Here is a 26,830-nt window from a genome sequence, read left to right as displayed (position 1 = left end):
GTCAGCACATAACATACAGAATGTTCTACTGCCCAGCTTACGACCCTGGATCAATGTTCACAGATCCATAAAATAATACTATAATAAAAACGCCACTTAAGCTGAAAGGTTCCTCCCTCTCCTCCCCCAAATACTTACCCATGGGCAGCTGACTCTTAATTTGGTCTTCTAGTAAGATGACATGGTTGCTCAGTGTTTTGAGTTGTGGCCTCATTTTCTTAGGTTAAAATGAATAATTGTTACAACTATTTTGTCTCAAGATATTTCTCAGTAGTCTACTTGCTTTGGACTTCTATGCTGGGTTTCTTATGGTTTTTCTCTTGTTTTTAGCATGCTCGACTCTCATTTTGTCTTAAACTTAGTGTGTATTCATTTTAATGTAAATTAACACAACCACAGCCACTAGTCTGAAACTGAATCACAAATGATACAAGACAATATTTAGAGCTGGCTGGAAGAACACAGAAAACCCTGCATTTTTTATTTAAAATGGCTTAACGTTCAGATCAATTTTCTTCCACTCAATTATTTGACCAGATCTAGTAATAATCTCAAAATGAAATTTTCAATACCTAAATAATACTATGGATAATGTCTGTTTATTCTTTGTGAAATGGACAATTTATCTACCAGGAAATGGGATTTCACATGAACCATCAGATAGCAACAATTTTTGCTAACAACCAACCTAAATGACATATGGTAGCTGCCAAACAGGCTGGATTTGGCTCAATATCCTACACTGGGTTTTACTGGCATTGCTTTTCTAATTTAGGTTCTGGAGTGAAATGTCTAGTTTTCCAAGTGTAACTGATATTCTGTGCTCTTGGTAAAAATTTTGTCTTAAAAGAAAAAATGAGTGCTTTTTAATTCCAACAACTTTTACATTGCAAACACTTCTATACCAACAGCTACTTGTTAATAGAGTTTGGAAGTTAAGATGCATCAATCAATCCTTCGATAACTAAACACACTTCCCATTCCCTTTGCAGCAAATGGGGCAGATTTGATCACGTGGCTTATCAATTACTGTAATTCCAGTCATTTAGTCTAATAAGCGTCATGGAGGCACATTAAGCTGAATTTTAGCTACAAGTAAAAGGTAGAGACTTAGGAGGCCAATGAAACGCATCTATCTCATGTCAAAACCACACACCAGGTTCTTCTGTTCCTTGTATTAGTGATATTGCCTGTTGCAAGGGAAATACAAAATACTGAACAGAAGGTCTCAGTGATGGAGGGGGGAAAAGACGCAAATTTCAAATATTTGGTTTTGCATCACAATTCAGAGAGGATTTGGCTCCCTCTTGCCCATCTGCCTCCCTTATCTCTGCTTCTGTGATAGAAAAACTCTCTCCCCACTCCATACCAGTGGTTCTCTCACCATGACCAACAGACTTCCCTCCTCACAGTTTGGAGGAGTTCCATGTGCTTTCTTTGTCCGCAGTATTTACCACTGGTGCTCCGCTCCCTCCACCTAATTCCCAGGCATAGCAAACAGAGAGCTAATCAGTGCAATTCACCAGCAGACTTGACTGCATACAGAATACGAAGCAGTTCTCACGCTGTCAGACGAAGACAGTGCAGTTCCAGCTCCCCTGAAGCACTGATTGGAATATATTCAAATACACTTTAAATTAGAATAGAAATTCTAATATGTGCGGCAAAAGAGAAAAGATAGGTGTGCACCCTTTTTGGCAGTGGGAAAAAGGGGACAAAGGGAGTCTACTTATTTACCACCTTAGAAATACTAGGACTGTCAAGTCTCATCTACTCTGTTTTTATTGGCAGTCTACTTGAGGTACCTGTGAAATGGAATGGCAGCATTCACAGCCTGTTGAAGGGCCAGAGGTGATGAATCTTAAATAAAGCCAACTGTTTTAGTTGTTTGAGTTAAAACAAAGGTTAAACTAAATTTTAAACAGTCCAAACAAGAGACTCTGCCCCTGCTCCTCTAAGTATCAGGGAGTAGCCGCATTAGTCTGTATCCACAAAAACAATGAGGAGTCCGGTGACACCTTCAAGACTAACAGATTTATTTGGGTTTAAGCTTTCATGGGTAAACTTATGCCCAAATAAATCTGTTAGTCTTGAAGGTGCCACCGGACTCCTCATTGTTTTTGCTCCTCTAAGATTTCATTTCTTTGGTATCTGATACAGTCCTACAGAAATTTCCAGGGCATACAAAATCAGAATATACAGTGGTTCCCAACAGTACATTATAAAATATCATTAGAATTAAACTGGTATTGTGTAAAGCCAAAAATAATCCAACTTACTTTCTGATTTTCAAGCCCTCTTCATTGTCTGGCAAGAAGAACTCAAAGGATTTGTATGTTTTTACCAAATCTCGACGGTACTGACCAACATTAAATTCTGTGGAGAAGAGTCACTATTAGTTGGGATTAATAATCCTGTAAGTAATTAGCATTAAAAAAAACACATTTAATGACAGTTCTGAAAAAATTCACCTCCAGGAACAGATCAGTCTAGTTTGTACCTGGACAACAAAACTAGTTATACATCTCATTTCAGTAAATAAAAGCCTTGTGGTTACAAAACAGGACCAAGTGTGAGCAAATTTGGGTTCTACTCCACAGCCTTCTGCGCACCTTTGGGCAAATCACTTCACCTTCCTGTGCCTCAGTTTTCCCACCTGTAAAATAGGTTAAGTTACTTCCTTCCTCACAGAAATGTTGAGTTAATTTAATTCATTTCTGTAAAGCACTTCAATAATCTTTTTTCCTTCCACAAATTATTGTAGTGAAATTGTATTTCCATAGCACCTAATATCCAAAGACTAACTATTACATAAAGAGAAAAGAGTTATATGTGGAATTAGTCAGCCTAGTTTTTGGCTAAATACACCTTACTTTCCCCCCCATGTACTGTATTATGTGAACACAACCTATTTATTTATATTCTATAAGAAGTAACAAGTGTATATACCATCCTGAAAAAACTCCTATAGGTTAAAAATATATAGAGGGGCACAAAGTGCAGTGCATTTATTGCACATACACTGAATGTGCCATCACTGATCAAAGGGCAATTGTCTTGTGTCTGGACAAAGGTCTATGCCAGCAGGAGTGTCACAGCACAGATGATCAAAGCAAGGCACCAGTAACTTAGCAAACAAGGCAAATGGAATTGTACCATAATTAAGTTTATAAAATAGGGCTCTGAGTACAGCAACTAACGTTTATCTTTTTTTGTGTTTATGGGTTTTCTTTGCTGTACCTTGAGCATTTGTTTAAACTAACCTGGATTGAACATTCTGTTTGAGGAACTACTGTTACTTGCCAGTCTTCATTTCCAGAAGAAGGTAAAGAAATAGGGGAAATTAACTACTGAGCTGTTGTTCAGACTCTCCTGACAACAGCACTAAAAAGGGTCACAGACTAGGAAATTAATAGTAGTTTAATCCTGGACAAAACATACTGCTGAACTTTAACAGTCATCACAATAAATTAGCTAGTACAGCCAATGAAAACTTTAGTAACCAACTGAATGGCATCTATGTCCTGAGTGGCATCAGGACAATTTCCACACAAACTAGTCATCGTTTACGAACCCAGGAGAAGAATATGCAGAAGAGGGAAAGGAACTTTAAGAATGATTATTTTATTAAGAAACAGATCTTTTCTTCATATCAAAGCCCTTTAAAATTAAGAACTACCAAAAAGTACAGTTTGCAAAATTAGCCATACATGAAATTCTTTCTAAAAGAAAAAAGATTCTATATTGCTTCTCCCTAGGGCACCCTTTTCCTTATGATTAGTATCTATTCAGTACAGAAATCTCACTGAAGAAACCCAATTTAATTTAGCACCTTGTGGTCCAAATGTGGTACATAGTTTAGGATTATCCAAAAAAGCCTCCAAAAGGAAGTAGAATACTCAAATCTCACTGAAATTCAATTGAATTTGAGCACTTAGCTCCCTTAGGCTACTTGGATTTGATTTGATCGGAAAGGATAAAAGCAAGTGTCTAATTATTTTTTAAATAATTCTCATTATGGGAGCCTCAGGCTATTTGTCTCAATGTTCTTTATTTCATTCAACATGAGCTACGTGAGAAGATGCCACTCACCTGATCTCTGGATTTTTGATAATCTAGTAATTTTCATACCCACATCAAAGGCTATAAAATCTTATTATACTGAGTACATTCTGTTATTTTTAAATGACATTAAGAAACCTCAGAGTGAAAAAGAGTACATGACCAGACATTTATTACACAAATATCATCCATCAAGTTAGCCTACGACAACAGAGTGATAGACAACGCAAGAGTTATCTATTCGATCAGAGGAAAGGTATTTTAAACTGATTCAGCTCTGATGAAATTGCATTCGTGATGACAAAATAACAAGCTGTTCCTCTGAAGCTAAAGATTAAATGCAAGATATATTTTCCAACAGTAGCAAGGGGGACTAGACTACAGGTCATATGACTGTAAATCCCCAGCAGGACAACCCTCACTGACAGCCTAGTCAGGAATTAGAAATAGCAACTGAACCATACAAATGGCAAGGTTTGTAATGGAGATGATACAGAAGGATTCCCTTCATGAATATCCAGTTCATTTTAAAATTTTAATTTTTAAAACACAAACATTTAAATTTACAGACCTGTTATTTAAGTCTGTGGAACTTTTACCACAGTTCAAGCCAATCATCTCTGCCTACTGCAACTGATAAGCCAACCTCCACCTGCGCCTCCTGCCCGCCAGCAGCCTTGCCAATCAACTCCTCCCTCTCTCTCCCAGCGCCTCCTGCACACCATGGAACAGCTGTTCCACGGCGTGCAGGAGGCCCTGGGAGAGAAACGAGGAGCAGGGACCAGGCACGCTTGGGGGAGGGGACAGGAAGAGGCAGGGTGAGAAGAGGCAGGGTGGGGGTGCAGCATTGGGGGAAGGGATGGAGTGGGGATCAGGCAGGAAGAGGCGGAGCAGGGATTTACAGAAGAAGTGGAGTGTGGGCGGGGCCTGAGGCTGAGCAGGGGTTGAGCACCCCCCAGGACAACTGGAAGCCAGTGCCTGTGGACGAGACCCAAAATCTACTCCCGCAATCTTGGACATGGACAGCGTCTTACGTATTGTCCAACATAGGACTTTTGCTTCGCAAAGTTGAGTGTGCAGCATTTATCTCTTTGAGCTCGATAACTATCCCCGATAAGGACGATAAGGCAGCAGAGGAATCCTGGCTACTATAATAGCTTGCTGAATTTAAAAGGATATTACACTTAGGCCTGGTGTACACTAGGCGGTTATGTCGAATTTAGCAGCGTTAATTTAAATTAACCCTGCACCCGTCCACACAACGAAGCTATTTATTTTGACATAGAGGTCTCTTTAAATCGATTTCTGTACTCCTCCCCGACGAGGGGAGTAGCGCTAAATTCGACATGGCCATGTTGAATTAGGGTTAGTGTGGACGGAATTCGATGTTAATAGCTCTGGGAGCTAACCCACAGTGCACCACTCTGTTGACGCTCTGGACAGCAGTCCGAGCTCCGATGCTCTGACCAGCCACACAGGAAAAGCCCCGGGGAAATTTGAATTCCTTTTCCTATCTGGCCAGTTTGAATCTCATTTCCTGTTTGGACATCGTGGCGAGCTCAGCAGCACTGGCAACAATGCAGAGCTCTCCAGCAGAGGTAACCATGCAATCGCAGAATAGAAAGAGGGCCCCAGCATGAACTGATCGGGAAGTCTTGGATCTGATCGCTGTGTGGGGCGATGAGTCCGTGCTTTCGGAGCTGCGATCAAAAAGACGGAATGCAAAGATCTACGAGAAGATCTCAAAAGCCATGACGGAGAGAGGATACAGCCGGGATGCAACGCAGTGCCGCGTGAAAATCAAGGAGCTGAGACAAGCGTATCAGAAGACCAAAGAGTCAAACGGACGCTCCGGATCCCAGCCCCAGACATGCCGTTTCTACGAGGCACGGCATTCCATTCTAGGTGCCGCCGCCACCACTACCCCACCACTGACCGTGGACTCTGACGATGGAGTATTGTCGACGACCGCTTCCTCGGAGCTGTTCGCGGACGGGGAAGATGAGGAAGGAGATGAGGAGGATGAGGCAGTCGACAGCGCTTTCAACGCTGATTTCCCCAACAGCCAGGATTTCTTCATCACCCTCACAGAGATCCCCTACCAACCCTCCCAAGGCGGTAACCCGGACCGTGAATCAGGGGAAGGATCAGTAGTAAGTGTTTTAAACATTTATTTTGAATAGAATACGCATGGTATGTTAGCACTGGGTTTTTAATGATTAGTTTGCCCTAGGCGCTTAAGTTTTTAGTCCTTGCCAGTGCAGCTACTGGAAAAGTCTGTTAACATATCTGGGGATAGAGTAGAAATCCTCATGGGACATCTCCACGAAGCTCTCCTGGAAGTAATGTGAAAGCTTTTGCATCAAGTTCCTGGGGAGAGCGGCCTTATTGCCTCTTCCATGGCAGGAAACTTTTCCGCGCCAGGCTAGCAGCAGGTACTCCGGTATCATTGCCTGGCAAAGCATGGCGGCATACGGCCCTAGTGTTTGCTGGCATTCACACAGCATGCGGTCTTTCTCTGTCTCTGTAATCCTCATCAGAGTGATATCACTCATGGTGACCTGCTTTGAATTAGGGGAATTTTAGTATGGGGACTGATTGCCTGTTCCTTTAAATAACTGTAACCGGTGGTTTACAGCCACGCAGTGGGGGCGGGGAGGCGAACCGTTCATGCTGAGCGGTTTGCCAGCAGTGTGCAGGGATCTTTACCGGGGACAGGGGCAGAGTTCATGCTGGCCGGATCGCCGGCAGCAGGAACTGGCCAACGCTAGGAGCATTGATTGGAACGTGAAAGGAGGTCACTGCTGTAAATTAAACTTTAAGCAGCCAAAAGTCTACGGCTTACCATGGCCGCCTGCTAGCAGAATTCACGTTGATCTGTACAGCAAGACCCCAGGCACTCAATGTGAAGACAGAAAATTTGACCTTGTACTGAGTGCACATGTGATAGGTACTGTGCATGGTCTTGTTCACAGAGAAAGACTATATTTATTGTTTGCAAAAATGTTTCTTTTTGAGGAATTCACTCCCTTTTTCCCATCCCACAGCTGCGAGTGTCTCCCGAGCTACCCCGGCATCCCCCTCCCAGAGGCTGGCGCAGATCAGGTGGCGAAAGAAAAGGACACGGGACGAGATGTTCTCAGAACTTATGGTCTGTTCCCGAGCCGAGGCGGCACAGCAGACCCAGTGGAGGGAGAACATGTCACAATACCAGCGATCACACAGCGAACGGGAGGACAGGTGGTGGCAGGAAGACGAGCAGGCGACTCAAACGCTGCTTGTACTAATGAGGGAGCAAACGGCTACGCTCCGGCGCCTTGTAGATGTTCTGCAGGACCGGAGGCAGGAAGACAGAGCCCCGCTGCATTCTATCGCTAACCACCCTCCCCCGCCACAAAGTCCCATCCCCCCCTCACCCAAAGTCCCAAGAAGGAGGGGCGGCAGGGGCCGTGAAAACAGTCACTCCACCCCTGCAGACTGCTCAAGTAACAGAAGGCTCTCATTCCCAAAGATTTGATACGTCCTTTCCTTCCCCGCAAATGCACCTCACCCAAGCCCCTGTCCCAGTTTCATCCCCTAAGTGTGTAGTTCTTAATAAAAAATATGTTTCTGTTAATTACGGTTTCCGTCGTGTTCTTTTAGAGGACAGTGTGTTTGAAGGGGGGGGAAGGAGGTTGGTAATTGGAGAGGACAGTCACCTTTACCAGGGTACAGACACAGGGGCAGGTTCAGCAGAAGGTCACACACACATTGCAGTCACTAGGCACACTGGTCAGTCTGGGAGGTGGTTTTCATGTTGTGTGGCGGGGGAGGGCGGTTACAGATCTTATGCAGCGGTCCTTAGCCTGGATGACAGAGCCACGCAGCAGGGGATCTGTAACCGCCTTCCCCCGCCACAAAGTCACATAGCCTCCACACACAGAGTCCCGAAAAGGAGGGGTGGCAGGCTCCGTTGAAACAACCAGTCCACCACTGCGAATCACTCTAGGAGCAGGCGTTTAGAAGCGTCCTTTCCATCACTACACCCGCTCCCCACCAGTCTGCGTCCCAGTTTCAACCCTTTACCGCGAAATCCTTAATAAAGAAAATGGTGTTAATGAACAAAGTTTCATTTATTTTATTTTTAAAGGTGTGTTGGAAGGGGGGGAAGGGAGTTGGTAACTGGAGAGGATAGTCAACATTAACTGTGTAAAGAAATGGGGGCAGATTCAGCTTCTGTTTAAAAAAACGTAATAGTCACAGGTTACCCTGGTCACTCTGGAACCTAGTTTTCAAAGCTTCCCGGATGCACTGCGCGTCCCGCTGGACTCTTCTAATCGCCCAGGTGTCTGGTTGGGCATAATCAGCAGCCAGCCGATTTGCCTCAACCTCCCACCCCACCATAAACGTCTCCCCCTTGCTCTCACAGAGATTGTGGAGCACACAGCAAGCTGCAATAACAATGGGGATATTGGTTTCGCTGAGATCAGAGCGAGTCAGTAAGCTTCTCCATCTCCCCTTCAGATGTCCAAAAGCACACTCCACCAATATTCTGCACTTGCTCAGCCGATAGCTGAAGAGTTCTTTTTCACTGTCCAAGGCGCCTGTATAGGGCTTCACGAGCCAGGGCATTAGCGGGTAGGCTGGGTCCCCGAGGATCACTATAGGCATCTCCACATCCCCAAGAGTTATTTTGTGGTCCGGGAAGTAAATACCTTCCTGCAGCCATCTAAACAGACCAGAATTCCTGAAAACGCGAGCGTCATGAACCTTGCCCAGCCATCCAACATTAATGTTGGTAAAACATCTCCTATGGTCCACCAGTGCTTGCAGCACCATTGAAAAGTAGCCCTTTCGGTTAATGTACTGGCTGGCCTTGTGGTCCGGTCCCAGGATAGGGATGTGAGTTCCATCTATAGCCCCACCGCAGTTTGGGAATCCCATCGCAGCGAAGCCATCTATGATCACCTGCACATTTCCCAGGGTCACTGCCTTTGAGAGCAGTAGCTCAACGATTGCGTTGGCTACTTGCATCACAGCAACCCCCATAGTAGATTTGCCCACTCCAAATTGATTCGCGACTGACCGGTATCTGTCTGGCGTTGCAAGCTTCCAGAGGGCTATGGCCACTCGCTTCTGGATAGTCAGGGCTGCTCGCATCCAGATGTCATTGCACTTCAGGGCAGGTGACAGCAACTCACAAAGCTCCAGGAACGTTCCCTTACGCATCTGAAAGTTTCACAGCAACTGTGATTCATCCCAGACCTGCAGCACTATGCGGTCCCACCAATCCGTGCTTGTTTCCCAGGCCCAAAATCACCGTTCCACAGCATCAACATGACCCATTGCCACCATGATGTCCATGGCGTGGGGTCCCGTGCTTTGTGAGAGGTCTGTGCCCCTCTCAGACTTAATGTCCTCACCGCGCTGCCACAGCCTCCTCGCCCGATTTCGCAGCATCTGCCTCTGAAAAAGGTGGATGATAAGGCGCGAGGTGTTGACAACGGCCATAACTGCAGCGATGATCACAGCAGGCTCCATGCTCGCGGTGCTGTGGCGTCCGCGCTGTCAATCACCAGAAAAGTGCGCGAACTGATTGCCCGCCGACGCTTTCACGGAGGGAGGGCGGGAGTGAGGGTTGAATGACGACAGTTACCCAAAACCACCCTCGACACATTTTTTGCCCCAGCAGGCATTGGAGGCTTGACCCAGAATTCCAATGGGCAGCAGGGACTGCGGGAACTGTGGGATAGCTACCCACAGTGCACCGCTTCCAATGTCTACGCTTGCCCCGTTAGTGTGGACTCACAAAGTCGAATTACTGTCCTTAGTGTGGATACACACGTTTGACTTTGTAATATCGGTTCCACAAATTCACTTTAAGTAAAATCGAACTACTCTCGTAGTGTAGACATACCTTATTTTTTTTTAAAAAAAATTAATAAAAGTCAATTTGCCCCATCATCTGAATAGGAGATGTCAACAGGTGGCACAGCCTTCTAAGTTATTTTTCTTAATGTGCAAGCAAGTTTTGACTCTTGGGAGTCAAGTTTTGACTCTGTGGGGATGTTAATTTTGGTTAGAAGAAGCTTCAGGAGGAAGAGAGAGAGAGGAAACTGTGTGAGCAGCAGGAGAATTTGCTCTCTGCCTTGGGCTCTGATTAGGAAAATTTCTTGACATAGAGCTCCTCCCTGAGAACTAGACAGCAGTGTTGGCCTGAGTTTCCTGTAAGAAGGCAATGGCCTGCATGACTGTCTCACTTCATGACTGCTGCATGTGTTTACAAAAAGCAGGTTACACTTTAAAAGGTATCCTGAATCTGAATCAGTGATTTCTCCTCCACTGGAAACCAAAGTGCAAGGCCCTGGATTTTTGCTACCACTCTTCAGAGAGGACACTGGTGTCAGAACTGACAACAATATTTTGGAAATATTATATATACACCCCACTGTTCCACAAGAACACTGAGCATTCCTATTAGGAAGGGTTTGACAAAGTCAAATGGCAGTCTAAATTCAGCCCAGAACACATTTTCCATATTTCATTTTTTTCCTTCAAAAGCAGTTAAGAAATGAGTGTCTGATCTCAATATACGCAGTCAGAAGTTTGACCTTTCACATTAACTATGTTGTTTAACTGCATTATAGGTAGATATCTATAGTATTTATTGCCCCCCCCCCCCATTACTGTAGTAACATTCTGAGTCTTCACACTTAGTAATGGGTTGGTTAAGTCTTCCAAACTTTAGATGTTTAGTCATCTCTAAAGATTCAGAGTCCCTGCCACTCCACAAATAAACTATAACTTTATTTTTACTTAGTGCCTTTAATCGGGATTCTCTAAGTGCTTTACCAACATTACCCAGTGAGCAACAATGAGATAGATACTATTACATCCATTTTATGTAATAAAGATAAAGAGTAGCACAGAGAAATTAAGAGATTTCCTCAAAGGTCACATAGGAAGGCAATGGTAAAGTCAGGAACTGATTCCAGGAGTGCTAACTTAGACCCCTCCAGTAAACAAAATCTCTTCTCAGATACCAAAACAAGTTAGTCAACTGTAAGAGTCAGTACATGGAAGATAAATGCAGAGAGTTCATTCAGGAATCTGTCTAGAAAAAGGGGAAAACTGATCAGACAAAACAGCTGATATACAGAATGAAATTTAAATGGAATAAAAAAAGTAAGTATACACCGAATGAAGGACATTGACAAGAGGGTAAGAAGAAACAACAGGGAAATATATTAAAAAAGCTAACAGTCCCAAAAGAAACCTTTTATCTTGATTATCACTTCAAAAGTTTTTTTCTCTTACTTAATTGGCCTCTCAGAGTTGGTAAGACAACTCCCACCTGTTTATGCTCTCTGTATGTGTGTATATATACCTCGTCAATATTTATTCCACTCTATATGCATCCGAAGAAGTGGGCTGTAGTCCACGAAAGCTTATGCTCTAATAAATTTGTTAGTCTCTAAGGTGCCACAAATACTCCTGTTCTTTTTTTAAAAGAAACCTTGTGATGTAAACAAAAGCAGAACAAAACCTTTTGTAGGCACTCCAATCCAGTTTAAGTAGCGTGTCAGTTTCTTGGAGATGTACGTTTTCCCTCTGGCTGGGAGGCCCACCATGACAATCAGTGTAGGACAATTGGTCATACAGACTGAAAGAAAAAGAAATGTTTACAATTAACATGATGCCAAGCAAAGGCTCAAGTAAAAGCAGGAAATTATGGCGTGTAAGCCCCTAAGGAAGTGGCTGATCAGACAGGTCATGCACTCAGTGGTTATTCCATTACAGCATTCCATTTACACCACTTTCAAAGTTTTCCCTAGCAAGTGCAGTGCAACTGGACTCTGTTCTAATTTGTGCACAGTTTTAGCAAAGTGAGTCAGTGGAAGCAGTTCAACACTGGACATTTATCCGTGCTATGTGGATAACAAACAATAAACTTACACATCTGCACTCATTAAAAAACAACAGGGGTGGGTGAGATGAAGCCTTCTACTTCAGTTCTGCATTTACACTGAAAGGACACAGATGTTTGTCTCATTTTTAAAACTTTCAATTTTTAATGTCTTCTTAAAATGCAAGTTTTCAGTCCTATTAATCATTTCCTTTCCTGTTTTTCAAGTGGAGATTAAACAAACATGACTGCTGCAGCTTAATACATCATGGAGTTCCCTATCATACCAAAACAGCACTCTCTTGTTCTTTCCAAACACTATTGATGTCACCACAGCTCTAGAAACAGTGCTTGTGTTAACTACTGTTGGCCAGCCAACAGAGGATAAGATAATAAAACATCACCACAACTATAATTCTCAATATATATGCTTAAAATTAGACAATTTCATGAAATTATACTTTAAAACAAGTTAAATTTGGGGTTTGAAAACCTTGGCAGTATTCCTTTCAAATGGCAAGTGTTTCAAATACTTTAAGTGGTAAAACAGTATGGATTCACTACCTTCCTTTAATCCATCATGGCTACAAATGAAACTTTATAGTACAAGACTGCCTAAAAGGAAAGAACATATGTAAATAGTCCAGGGCCTTTATAACAATGAAAAACAAACAGCCTAACAAAATAGATAGTTTTTTTCCCCCTGACTTAATTCAGACATTAATTTCCTCTCTCTATAGCGCTTTCACTATAGTACTTTCCCGCTCCTGCCCCTCCCTCCCAGAAAGTCCTAAGCACCGCCAAACAGCTGTTTAGCGGCACTTAGGATTTTCTGGGAGGGGGAGGAGTGGAGACTGCTCCTCCCCATCCCTCCCAGAACTTTGCGCTTAGGACTTTCTGGGAGGGAGGGGCAGGAGCGGGAAAGCCCTGCATCTCCGCTCCTCCCCCTCCTTCCCAGAAAGTCCTAAGCGCCATCAAACAGCTGTTTAGCGGCGCTTAGGATTTTCTGGGAGGGAGGGGGAGGAGTGGAGACACAGCGCTTCCCCGCTTCTGCCCCTCTCTCCCAGAAAGTCCTAAGCTCTGCCAAACAGATGCGAGACATCATTGCCAGGAAAAATCGAAGTGACCCTAGAATGTCCAAGAGATGCATCATTATTTACATCTTGCAGATTTCATTTCAAATACTCAACTTGAATTTTGAACAGTTATCCAGAGAAAGCACTGGAATACAAGTTGTAGAAACTGACAATAAGCAATTGATTTGTATCCAACTGATGTGCTGAGAAAGCTCACAATGCTGCTTCACTCAACATACTCTATACGGGGCCTGTGTAAACCAAAAAGATTTTTTACTTTCTGAACAGAATTTCCAGACTTTAACATGACATGTATGGCTAACATATATGACTTCAAAATTATTCTTACAATAAATACTGACATTTGCCTAGGGTGAGCAATGCAGATTCAACCTTCTTTCCACAGCAGTCATTTCACGGAACACTTACAAAGACTTGTAATATGGCATTACAATGGGACACCACTTTCCATATTGCTGAACTAGCACAGATTCCTATGGCACATCTACACAAGCACAAGCATGCCAAGCTAGGGTGTAAATCAACAGCGCTCCAGCATACTGTGCACTCTCCATGGGAACCCTGCTGAAGCACACTAAAAGTTCCCTAGTTTGAAAATGAACTTGGGAACTTCTAGTGCACATCTGCAGGGTACCCATGGGCAGTTAGTGCACAGCATGCTGGAACACTGTACATTTACATCCCAGCTTGTCACACAGCAAGTGCTCATGTAAATATGCTCCTAGTCTTCATGTTGCAGACCTACGGACTGTTCAGAACCATGCAGCACTATTACCTCTTTTAGATAATGTAATTCATTGACAAACATATGAATTGCCATGTTGATTAGACCAATGGCCCACGTACCTCAGCGTCCCATCACAGACTAGGGCTAGATTCCGTAGAAGAAGCTGTAAAACCCACATCCATTATGCAGCATGTCCATGAGGGACATTTCTTCTGAATGCCACGGATCTAGTGGCCAGGTTATATTCAGAAATACATGGTCTGATAGCCCTTACACATTTTATTCCATAACTGTGAAGAGCAGTAGCATAAATATGACTAATGTTTTTTGCCTAACTATGCTTAAGACGGAGAATAACTCCCATAAGTACAATTTCACAAGGTTCCCTTTATTAGGAACCTATGCTCCTACTGTTTAATATATGTACCGAATCTGGTGCTCTAATCACCATAGGCACAATTCTTTGGATATGTCATCCTACTATTAGAAAGCCAAGGGAATAATTTGCTGATCTCAATTACAACAGCAGCCCTGATTCCCACTCTCACTAAATACTTCAGTTATAAATGTCAAGTTGGTTGGGGGGATGCCTTCCATCTACAAAGAGACTGGTACCAATAAGCGACAGCTACTACATATGCAAGGGAAAAGGAACAAAACTAAATTCAGCCTTAGCCTTTAAGGCACTATAATCTCCAGTACTGTGTATTTACTTAACTCCACAGTCCAGCAACTAATACTGTAACTAACCTTAGAGGAAATACTCTATTACGCTTGAAATATTTCAGTAGTAAGGTAGCTTGAAGACAGATGTGCCCTCAGCAAGGACTAGCCACCTGGGAAGTTTAAACTTCTGAAGTTCAGACATTTGAGTTCAGCAGGAACAAATAAAGCTTTTTAATTTTTCTTCCTGCAACAATCGCCTAACCAAAAAAATGGGTACACTAATTTTTCTCATTAGTTTCCAGGGGGACGGGGAGAGTCACATTTGGCTGAGACCAAGTATTAAATGTCAGAAAAAATGGGAGAACTTTTTGGGAAGTTTCAAATATACAGAAAAAGGAGATAGCAGAAGTTTTCACATAATCTTAACTATAGATTTCTCTCCTGACAAAGTACAACACATGTACAGAAACATTACTGTATGTATTCATTTAGTTCATAGCATGGAAAGTGCCAGTGTCCCAAGGGCTAAGGTGATGCAGCTTAAGAAATTCCACCATGCCAATGTAAACTGCTGAAAAATGTAACCCCTTTTTTTAAAAATAACTGAAACTTCCCTATTTTCACATCCCCCTGTGAACAATGCCACTTAGTATTGGAAGCTGAGCTTTGTTCCCTTCTCCATTTCCTGACAACTAGATGAGATCTTCCCCCCTTGGGCTTTAACGTCTTTCAATTTAATTAAGAGACAAGAAATAAAAATTTGATCTAATTAGTCTAGATGGCCTGTGCTCTTTAATTATTAGTGCACCCAACGAAAAGGAGGGAGGAAAGAGGGATAGGAAAAGGATAACTGTTATAAAACTTCAAACTATAAAATTATGTTTACAACGCAAAATGTTTAAAGAGGAAATTGTAATACTACCACTAAAACATAGTGCAAGCATTACTTTAATACTATGGCAGTGATTAGCAGAATTGCCTCCAATGCATTCAGGGTATGCAGGGTCTACAATAATTCTTGCTTCCCAAAAGAAAAATACTACAAGAGTATTCTTAATAGAAACTGACAATTCAAGAACACTGTAATACCTTACTATATTCACTACCATGCAGAATGGCAAAGGGAATCTGGACTGCTACAATCCAGGACTTCATGACTGTATTGCATACTTTACTCAGTCTTGTTTTAGAAATATATGTAATGCATGCAAGCAAATAAGATTTTTTTTTAACCAAATAGTCATAAGCTTATAAAAGTAATCACATCAAGAAAAGTATTGTATATTCACCCTGTCAAATCATTTTCCTATTACCAAGCAACAGACAGAAATTGTCATATGGCCACAAGTTATAACACAATTGGGGAAAAACAAATATAGTTTGTTATCCTGATGAAAATGTGACTATGTGAAATAGCATTGTTCATACCAACCTGGCACTCTATAGCAAATTTTTCATTTTAGATTCCATATGAATTTTGGAAAAGGAAAGGAAATAGGTTCCCCACAATAAAGTAAAGTTAGGATTGTCTAGTAGCCTTTTAAAAGCAATAGTGAGCACAAAGGAGTTAAAATTATTAACTTCTGAAGACTGAGAAAAAACAAGTGATGTTTTTATTTCCTCCTACTTGCACTATTTCACAATAGATGTTCACATGCTGTGTCAATGTTTTGAAATCAGACCGGAATATTTAACAAGTGAACTTGTGAAACTTATGTCTTAACTTATTTTTAAGTTTACATACTGCCTAAAAATTATGTTTAACTTATGTGAGTGAAAATGTCCCTCCCCTTCCACATACTTAAAACTGATGAATAAATTTCTCATTTCTATTTGGTACTTAAATCAACTTTTATGGTCAGCAGAAGTATTAGGGTATCACCCAAAGCACAATGAAGACAACAAGAACCTTTCCATTAACTTCAATGGGCTTTGCATCAAGCCCTTAGTCTCTGAAATAAAAGCACTATTTAGCTCTTAGATAGGCCTGCACCATCCTCTCTGACTAGAATAGACAGAGGGTTGAAAATACCTCCCTCCCAAATAAGACTGTTCTACATATTGTGTCCCATCCTATGTCCTGTCAAATTTAAATATTTTTGTTTCGGTGTTTTGCAAAAGCATACGGCTAAATGCAGTGCTCATTTTGCAAAAGCATGTTGATCTTGAAGACAAAGAAGAGCACAGCAGTAACCCTGGCCTGATTCTCCTCCAACAACAGGTAGCAGCTACATCTCTAACAAAGTGCTTAGAAAAGCAATTCAAAACTAGGAGTGCCCTATGGGTTGGAAGATGAGCCAGTGATGCAGCAAATTTTATAAAATTGTACATACACACGTTGAAGTAACATCCATTTATGTTAATTCTGCCCAGCATTTCTAATGTATTACTTTGTCTTTGAAGCCATCCAGTTTCATTACCAGGACACTGAACGATAGGGTTACACTATGCTGCTCCTTCTCCTACCTTGCTCCCTCTCCCTTACCTATAGCAGCTTTCCCACCCTCAATTCTTTCCAGTCAGCACAGATACACACCTATGATGCATATCCTGACAACTTCACTCAGCCCCATCTGTCTCTCCGATTGTCACCTTCTCTCCTCTCTTTGTCTCCACTGTCTACTCCTGCTGCCAAGGCAGATTTCCCCTCCTATCTAGCTTCTGCCCTTTTCATTTCAACAAAAGTATCTTGACCAAGGAGACTAACAAACTAGTGAGGGGATGGAGCACTGCTCTGCCCTTGTTCTAGATCCATATGCAGTCTTTACACGGATGATTGTGGTCATCCTCCTTCATGCCTCTGGTTCTCCCCTTGCTTTACTGATCTGCTTGCTTTACAGATTTATGCTCCTTATCTGTGGAAGCCTCTCAGGAAGCTCCTTATCTTGTGTGTTCTCTCCCTTTCATATCAAGTTCAATTACCACCTTCATGTAGGTGATTCCTAATTTACCTCTGCTCTCAAACTGGTCTTACATTTCCAACTCTTTGTCAGATATCTATCTCCTGGACATCCCAAACACACGATATGCGATATGGAGCATCCTTGTTCACAATTCCTCTCCACAGCCTCTCTTTTCTGCCAGCATTGACTAATCCAGTACCCTCCTGGAACCAGCCTTGTAATCTTGGTATGATTTTCAACGCACCCATTCACATTCCTGTTCTTCTCAAATCCCGCTGCTTTTCCCTGTAAGACATCTTCCCTATCCCCAATGCTAAACTGCTCATCTAAAGTCACAGATTTACAGTTTATTACAATAATCTGTAACTCACTAACCATCCCTTTTTGTCTTATGACTACAGGAGTGTTAATGGGCCACTTCACCTTGAACTGTCCCTTAGAATATGTGCTAACTACTTATGCTAAACTATCTGTTCAATCTTGTATTTAGCTGTGACACTCTCAGTGCCTTTCCCAGACCTGAAAAAGAGCTCTGTGTAGCTCTAGTCTAAAGCTTGTATCTCTCACCAACAGAAGTTGGTCCAATAAAGGAGATTACCACACCAACCTTGCCTCATCTTGGTCATCTAACATTTTATTACTGTAACCTTCCCTTCTCTGAGTTATCTGCCTTTCACTACTTTCTTTCCCCTCTTCTCACCTATCCAAAATACTGTTGTAGTCGTCATCTTCTACAGCTGCTCTGCCCACCATCGTCCCCTTCTTCCCATTTAAGCCCCTTCATCATGTTATACAGATAACTGTATCTAAAGGCCCTACAAGCTCTTAAAGTAAGCTCTCCAGGGCAGTGATCATGTCTGTCTTTATATTTTTGAAAATGACCTAGTTTTACAGTGCTATATGAATCTCAAATTAAAAAAAAAGTTACTCAACTTGTCAAATTCTATCTTTAAGAATAACTGATGTATACAGTTCCAGGAAAAACAGTTCCAGGAAAAACTATTTTAATTGCAGGAAACGTGGCCTTTATTTTTCACCTTTGTTCTACAATCTTCCCTCTCCCCCCCAAAAAAGTATTTAGCTTTGGTATATTTCACTGTTCTCAATTAAATCTCAGGCTTAGATTTGATTCCTAGATGCACAGAACTTAAAGCAACCCAACAGCTGAACCTGAAAGTAGCTTTGATCTAGGCCAATTATAGACATACCCAGTTGCACCCAAATAACCAGTTATAGAATGCTTTCAAGACAGACTACTGTAAAAGTTACATGGGGATGTAAATAAAATTGACACTTAGCTGACTTTTAGTGAGTTTTATTCCCTTACTTCAGCTACAGTGTCATTTTGAACAATTTATTTTCACTTTACCTTAGTGAAGTCAATACACTTTTTAAAAGCCCTATATTTTCACACCAAGCTGTCTCAGATGGTACTTTGTTGTGCTTTTTACTAGTCCAAAATTATACAGATTTACTCCTGTTGGATTATCATGGTCAAGGCAGAATCTAAAAATATTAGTGTTTCATGTGTTCTAATTGTTTACTGAGATACCTAATATGGTTTCTTCCAACTCCGAGAAGATCACTAAAGGTAACTGCATCCATGGAATCCACTAAGTATTATCCAGTCTCAATGTTAAAGAAAGTCCAATTAACCACAGGTATGCCATCGGAAGAGCCGAGCTACTTTAGAAATATATCAGGAAACAAACAGAAAGACAAGGAAAAGATAAACAGAAAATAATACAAGTAATTTAAAGGGACATTATCAAGAGAAAAGAACTAAATCCTTACCTCTTAACTGCCACTTTAGATCAATTCAATTGAACATACTTTAAAAAAACAAAAAGTTTCCTTTCACCATTTATCTTGCTTTCTCTTCTTGCATTCTAAATAGCTTAGCCAATACCACCACACTGTTTGTAACCTTGATGTTAATCACCAGCTTTTGACACCCTTTCTCTGAATCATTTACTAACAAAGCCATGTGCCAACCATGCTGGTGTACAAACAACAGCCTCACTATTTACCCCCTATGCATAATGAGTGTATTCTATAAAAATCTGGAGAGGGATCCCATCCACACACACAGCAGTACTATACTGTGTGAGCACAAAAATTTGGGAGGAAGGAGGACTGGGCAGTTACACAGACATAGTTATAGTATCCTGCCTACACCGTAAAACACCTGATTTACAGCCTGTTTACAGGAAAACAATCCCTGTTTCTGTCAAAGATGGTGGGACGCGTATAACACTCAGCATTATAGTTCCTAACAGAGTACTAACAACGTTGCATGTAGACATAGATTACATTTAGACCCAGCTAAATCACTTACTAGTTTCAACTAAAACCCACTTCACTGCAGCAGTCCACACAAGAGATCCACTTCCTGGACACTACAGTGCTAATAAGCGACCGTCACATAAACACTACCCTATACCGGAAACCTATTGACCGCTATACTTGTCTACATGCCTCCAGCTTTCATCCAGACCACATCACACAATACACTGTCTACAGCCAAGCTCTAAGATACAACCGCATTTGCTCCAATCCCTCAGACAGAGACAAACACCTACAAGATCTCTATCAAGCGTTCTTGAAACTACAATACCCACCTGCTGAAGTGAAGAAACAGATTGAAAGAACCAGAATACCTAGAAGTCACCTACTCCAGGACAGGCCCAACAAAGAAAATAACAGAACGCCACTAGCCGTCACCTTCAGCCCCCAACTAAAACCTCTCCAGCACATCATCAAGGATCTACAACCTATCCTGAAGGATGATCCCTCACTCTCACAGATCTTGGGAGACAGGCCAATCCTCACTTACAGACAGCCCCACAACCTGAAGCAAATACTCACCAGCAACCACACACCACACAACAAAAACACTAACCCAGGAACCTATCCTTGCAACAAAGCCTGTTGCCAACTCTGTCCACATATCTATTCAAGGGACACCATCATAGGATCTAATCACATCAGCCACACCATCAGAGGCTTATTCACCTACACATATACCAAAGTGACATATGCCATCATGTGCCAGCAATGCCCCTCTGCCATGTACATTGGCCAAACTGGACAGTCTCTACGCAAAAGAATAAATGGACACAAAACAGATGTCAAGAATTATAACATTCAAAAACCAGTCGGAGAACACTTCCATCTCCCTGGTCTCTCAATTACAGACCTAAAAGTTGCAATTCTCCAACAACAAAAAAACTTCAAAAATAGACTCCAACAAGAAACTGCAGAATTGGAATTAATTTGAAAACTGGACACCATTAAATTAGGCTTGAATAAAGACTGGGAGTGGATGGGTCATTACACAAAGTAAAAACTATTTCCTAATGCTAATTTTTCCCCTATTGTTACTCACACCTTCTTGTCAACTGTTGGAAATGGGCCATCCTGATTATCACTACAAACGTTTTTTTATTCCTGCTGATAATAGACCACCTTAATTGATTAGTCTTGTTAGAGTTGGTATGACAACACCCATTTTTTCATGCTCTCTGTGTGTATATATCGTCCTACTGTATTTTCCACTGCATGCATCTGATGAAGTGGGTTTTAGCCCACGAAAGCTTATGCTCAAATAAATTTGTTAGTCTCTAAGGTGCCACAAGTACTCCTCGTTCTTTTTGCTGATACAGACTAACACGGCTACCACTGTGAAACCTGTTACTAGTTTCAGACTCTGTTAAAAAACTAATGTAGACAGGAGCTAAAATAAACTAGTTAGTTTCATTTTCTGGTTCTGTGCCCCAGCACAGCATAAGCTTGGAGCTTACAACAATTAAAGGAGTAAAAGTTTTCATTGCAAACATACATTTTTTAAATTAATATAAACATTTATATGCATAATTAGGATTTATACTTATTTTTAAAAATAAAACCTTAAATCAGTTAAAAAAATAATACTGTAACAAACATAAAAGGTGAAAAAGGTAGGCCAATCTGGAAAAATGTGCATGAGCAGAAGAAAATATTTTAAGAATTCAAATTTATTTTTATGTTATCTAACGCTCTGCTGAAAAGGCTTCTCTATTTAAATAGATCTTGCCTGTGGAAGAGTTACAGAACTTTACCAAGAAACAGAACAGTCTAATAACAACAATTAAAAGTCTAAGCTGGTTACTTGTTATTTATTACCATCAGAAGCCACTTATTTTTGTTTGAGAAGATTCATGCAGATTATCCGTTCACCAATTTCTAATACACATTTCCATTGTGTACATGAAATTTTAGTTTCTTCAGGCCTTCTTTTTCAGAAGCACTTTACCTATCTAAAAGCTGCCACTGTAACAAATTATCATCTATTGAAAACAGATACAAGTTTGGCTGAAGTAACTGTAAGTCTTCCAAAGTGTTTTTTGCAGTAGCAACTGATATTTAAGTGGTTTTCCATTTTTTCCATATTCTATTGCTCTTACACAATTTTTTTAATTGAGTGATTTATTTCATATGCAAAAATTAGTTTCATAGTCTATCTTTAGGAGCATTTTTTAATGGATGGACCAAAGTGATACTTTAGATCAGTAGTCCCCAACTTTTTCCGTGGGGCGGGCGCCGGACGACTAGCCGCCAAGGACCGTGGCCGCCGGACAAGCAGCCGCTGAAATGCCGCCATGAAGCGGCAACGTCAAGAGGCGTCGCTGCCAAAATGCCGCCGAAATTCGGTGGCATTTCGGCGGTAGCGCTTCTTGACATTGCCGCTTCATGGTGGCATTTCGGCATCTGCTTGTCCGGCGGCCAAGAGGCAGGCGCACATGGATGCCCCGGCGGGCGCCGCAGCGCCCGCGGGCACCGCATTGGGGACCCCTGCTTTAGATCATGTAAACATGATCGTGGGTATTTGCCTTAAAAGACCACAATAACTGCAGTCCATCCACTACTGAATTCAGTACTATTGAAACCACTTGGCCCAATAAGGTTATCATGATTTAAGCGTGGTAGGGTTTTAATTAAATTGAGACAAACGTTTCTGTGATGAAATCGCTTACAAAATTGACTACAACGTTACAAAACCTGAAACCATAAGTCCTAATGCCCAATAACTTGGTCGGCTAGACCTCAAAAAAAAAATCTATTAAGTGATAGAACAGATGTCCTAGTTAAACATTTCATTTTAAAAAATTAACTAATTTAGAATCATCTAAAAGCACCTGAAACATGTAGTTAAATTCCTTAGGCCAAATTTAGCTTTGGCCCAATGAGGTGCAACTCCATTAACTTCATACAATCAGATCTGCTTATACTAGGTCTGAGTTTAGTCCACTGTTTTAAGACATCTTGCAGTTAAAATAAATACATGAACAAAACCATGTCAGGTGAAAATGTACGCTCTTTTTATTTAACAGATCTGTTTTTGATGCAAATAAATCCTCCACGCAGCCTTAGCTACAGCTTTGTAAAAAACGATAAATCCTGTGCTGAGCTAGAAATGATTTATGATACGGCAATACAATGAGTAAGTTAAACAGAAAGGAACGAAAAGGGAAACCAAAAGGATTTACTGCAGTCCAGCAGAAAGGGTTTCATGTGAGAGGAAGGTCCTTTTACCATTTATGATCCTGTCTCAGGGCTATTGAGATCCACTAGTCGCTATAAGAATATTAATTTTCTTAACACCTTAACTTTACTTGGTTAATATGAAGTAAGAGAGACCAACACCACTAAAGTGCCTTTCCAGCCAGCATTCATTTACAGTATTTGTGGAAGAGTGACCTCACAGGGTTTTCTGTATGTTTTAAATACAAACTATTTAGATCTGGCCTATATTATTAAAACTACCACACTGTAACATGGTAGTACCATGTATGGTTCAGTCTTCCAAGTGTAGATGGAACCAAACCAAATTTTAATTGAGTTACCAAGTCATGCTGCAGAAGACACATGAAGTTCAAATTTACAGCAAGGTTCTGGACTGCAGTTTGGTCCCATCTACATAAGATCAATAGTTGACAAGGACTATCATGTTGTAACCAAGTCCCACAACACACTAGTTTTTCTAGTATAGATGGGACCTTAGTGCGAGCTGGAGAATTCCGAAGCCAACCAAATTTTCTTAAAATGTAAAAGGCACGAGACATCTCTGTCATTCAGACTTATTTACTGATTCTATAAGCACTAGCGTAGCAAAAAGTGCAAAGTACAAGAGGTTCTAAGCAACTCAGAGAGGGCTTTACTCAAAGGGCAAGTTGTATTTCCCTTCAGACTCCAGATTTCTACCTCAAGCCTCACAACTTCACCTCAAGGAAATATCCATACCACAGAACAGAGAGAACTTCCAGATGAATCACCTTATGCTTCCTAAAACGAAAAATTACAGGAATCAGAGATTTTTCTCCATTTCCCAATGTGCCAAGTGTAGCTTACAATAAAAAACTTGAAGATCATGCCACGCTGTTCCTCACCATCAAAATTATACCCCCCTCCCAGCTCTTGCAATGTCTCCCAGTCCATACATTTTAACTCCTGCTCTGCCTCCACTGCCAAATCCCTTGCCCAAAACAACTCCTGTGTTGTCCCCCTTCCCCAAGCACCTAACCCACGCTAGCCCTATGGCCCAAACACTCGTCCCCCAATCTCATCTTCGGCGCAGGTCTTGTTCTGCCCCCCAATTCCACCACCTCACCTCTTCCATGCATCTTCTCCACCAAGTCCTTTGCATCTCCCATGACCCACCAATTCCACCTCCATCTATTACCACCTCACCAGCATTGCCCCAACTCCACATTTGCTCGAGACACTGTTGTCCCCTCCCCCCGATTTGTCCCCTAAACATGACCTCCTCCACTGCCTCCTATTTCGAGTCACATCTTGCACAGTCTCCCTCTATTTTGCCCCCCTAAAAAACTTGCACTTCTCCCCCAAGGTCTCTCAGTCCCTGTTACAATATATAGCAGTACAGGATGTACGGTATTTTACACATTTACACCCCCCTTAGTATCAGAGGGGTAGCCGTGTTAGTTGGAATCTGTAAAAAGCAACAGAGGGTCCTGTGGCACCTTTAAGACTAACAGAAGTATTGGGAGCATAAGCTTTCGTGGGTAAGAACCTCACTTTTTCAGATGCAAGTGAAGAAGTGAGGTTCTTACCCACGAAAGCTTATGCTCCCAATACTTCTGTTAGTCTTAAAGGTGCCACAGGACCCTCTGTTGCTTTTTACACCCCCCCTTAGATAAGCTGTTCCCTCTCCTGCCTTTCTGCTGCATACAACCCGCACTATACCTCCCCCAGACTATCCTGCTGGCCCAATCCCCTATCCATCTGCTGAACCCTCAACCCCTTTGTGTCTCCTGCTCAGCTCCCCCAACCCCTTTGTCTCTTCTGTTCCTAGTTATAACGCAGCTCGCCCACTTCCCCCTGCGGATCCTGTCCCCCCGAGTGCTCACCCCCGCGCTGGGCGCTGTGCTTGGCCGGGAGCCCGTTGTTGTAGGGTTCCCAGATCTTCTGCAGCGGGTTCTGCGTGAGCTCCCGGGCCGGCGACGCCGCCATCCTTGCATGGGGCCCCGATCCACCGGCAGTAGTAGCAGCGGCTGCTGGGGAAAAGCCGGGCGCTCTGCAGCGGCAGCCGGCGGAGTGTAGCTGCAGCTCCGCCTCCTCGGCCCACCGAGGCCCGGAACAAGGAGACGAGGAGGGACTGAGCAAACGCGCCCCCAGCGCCGGACTCGAACAGCGCAGGGAAGGCGAGGGAGCACCGTACAACACCCCGCCCCGGAGCCTTGCACCAGGGAGGGGCGGGTAGCTCCCAAGTCCCCACAAGCCGGGGCTACCCACCGACGTACAGGAGGCGGAGGGGCGGGAAGCGCCCTACGGGCTGTCCATTCAGTCCGCATGCCTCTGGGAGAGATGGGAGGCCGAGAGAAACCAGAGTTCTTTGTTGCGGCACTTACAATGGTTCCAAGTGAGCAGCGAATAGTTTGAGGCCAAAATTCAAATCCTCTCAAAAAACGGTCTTAATCATATAGCAACCCTCCCGCCCCCCGCTTTTTTTTTTTTTTAAATATCTCATTGGGTCAAACAAACAAAAATAAATAAATCAAACCTATTGCTCAACCTACAGAAGCGTCAGTATCTTTTGCAATCCTTTTGCAGCTTACTACTTCCCATGGCTGTGCTAAAATCACTTACGTTGGTTAACCATACAAATAAATAAATACTTTAAAAAACAGAGACTGTACAGGAATCTCTAATTTTACTTCAGGTTTACAGGCTGACAATGTGTCTACACTAGGGGTCGACAAAACTACATCTATATAGTCAACTCGGTGCAGTTTTCCGTAATATAAGGAAGCCTTGGGAAATTGTTGGAGCTTAATTGTACACCGCCTAAACTGTTGGCTGAATTTGACCAGACAGCATCCCCATTATGCTATATAATAGGGGTTGGCAACCTTTGGCACGCAGCTCGCCAGGGTAAGCATCCTGGCAGGCCGGGCCGGTTTGTTTACCTGCTGCGTCCGCAGGTTCGGCCGATCGCGGCTCCCACCGGCCGCGGTTCGCCGCTCCAGGCCAATGGGGGCGGTGGGAAGCAGCACGGGCTGAGGGATGTGCTGGCCACCGCTTCCCACTGCCCCCATTGGCCTGGGACAGTGAACCGCAGCCAGTAGGAGCTGTGATCGGCCGAACCTGCCGACGCGGCAGGTAAACAAACTGGCCCGCCAGGGTGCTTACCCTGGCAAGCCGTGTGCCAAAGGTTGCTGACCCCTGCTATATAAATTTGACCAGAGTGTGTCTATACAGCTATATATATTTCTGCAGTTTGCAGGGGAAACTCTCTGCAAAGATTTCCAAGGTAGGTACTCCACACTTTCTGAACAATCAAGCTTCTTAAACATGTCTCAAACTGGACATCCAGAAATGGAGGCATTGAAAACCTCTAGTCCCTTTCAAAAAATGTAGGCAACAATTTTTTTTTAAATCGGTTTTTGTACCTTGGGTAAGGGAGGAAGGAGCAAGTACTTATTCCAGGGCTAGTCAAGAGCTAATTCTCCACCACCGTTTTTTACATTGATTACTCTGGTGAGGATACAAGTCTGTTAGCCTTTCTTGCTTGCATCTGTTCTGGAAAATGAGCCAGGTTTGAACCTCTATTCCAAATATGCCTCTTCTGCCATGAGCTACCCCTGTACTGTAAATGACCTTTACTGCTGGCATAAAGAGGGACAAGTCTTATTTAATTCCTGATGCACAAGGAGATGGCAACCACACTTTGCTCTTTTCTGGAGCAGTTTGGCCTGTCTATATCAACTGCCAAACATTGTTCGGCCATAGTTATATCAGATATGGCCCCCTCTTAAAAAGAGTCCAACTGTTTATTTTCGAGGACTCCACAGTTTCTTTTCGAAGCTCGCAAACAAGGATTCAACATGACCCCTTTAGCAACTGGGATTTATTCTAAGATTAAATGGCCAATTTTAAAAAAAATATTTGCATATACCTTTCTGCTTGCTTCTGAGGGGGTAATATATTT

The 26,830-nt window shown here is 42.5% G+C and overlaps 1 protein-coding gene across 15 annotated transcripts in view; it reads right to left on the bottom strand.

Annotated features, from left to right (window-relative positions):
* The window catches only part of PFKFB4 (6-phosphofructo-2-kinase/fructose-2,6-biphosphatase 4), a 113,672-nt gene that overhangs the window by 41,056 nt on the left and 45,786 nt on the right, over positions 1-26,830 (bottom strand). For 4 of the 15 annotated variants that reach the window (XM_024099973.3, XM_065551281.1, XM_065551283.1 and 1 more), the window contains 2 exons: positions 11,588-11,704; positions 2,280-2,376 (listed from right to left, as the gene is read on the bottom strand). In XM_024099973.3, coding sequence (XP_023955741.1) covers positions 2,280-2,376; positions 11,588-11,704 — 214 coding nt within the window. Of the gene's footprint in view, positions 1-2,279; positions 2,377-11,587; positions 11,705-11,997; positions 12,068-13,137; positions 13,270-19,134; positions 19,260-24,749; positions 25,061-26,830 lie in introns of those variants that run through there. The other 11 variants (XR_010589112.1, XR_010589113.1, XM_005309329.5 and 8 more) reach the window with 7 other exon arrangements.

This window comes from Chrysemys picta, chromosome 7 (assembly GCF_011386835.1).
Source record: "Chrysemys picta bellii isolate R12L10 chromosome 7, ASM1138683v2, whole genome shotgun sequence".
Lineage (NCBI taxonomy): Eukaryota > Metazoa > Chordata > Testudines > Emydidae > Chrysemys > Chrysemys picta.
Note: the sequence above shows the minus strand (reverse complement) of the source record. Positions and strands in the feature narration are given on the sequence as shown.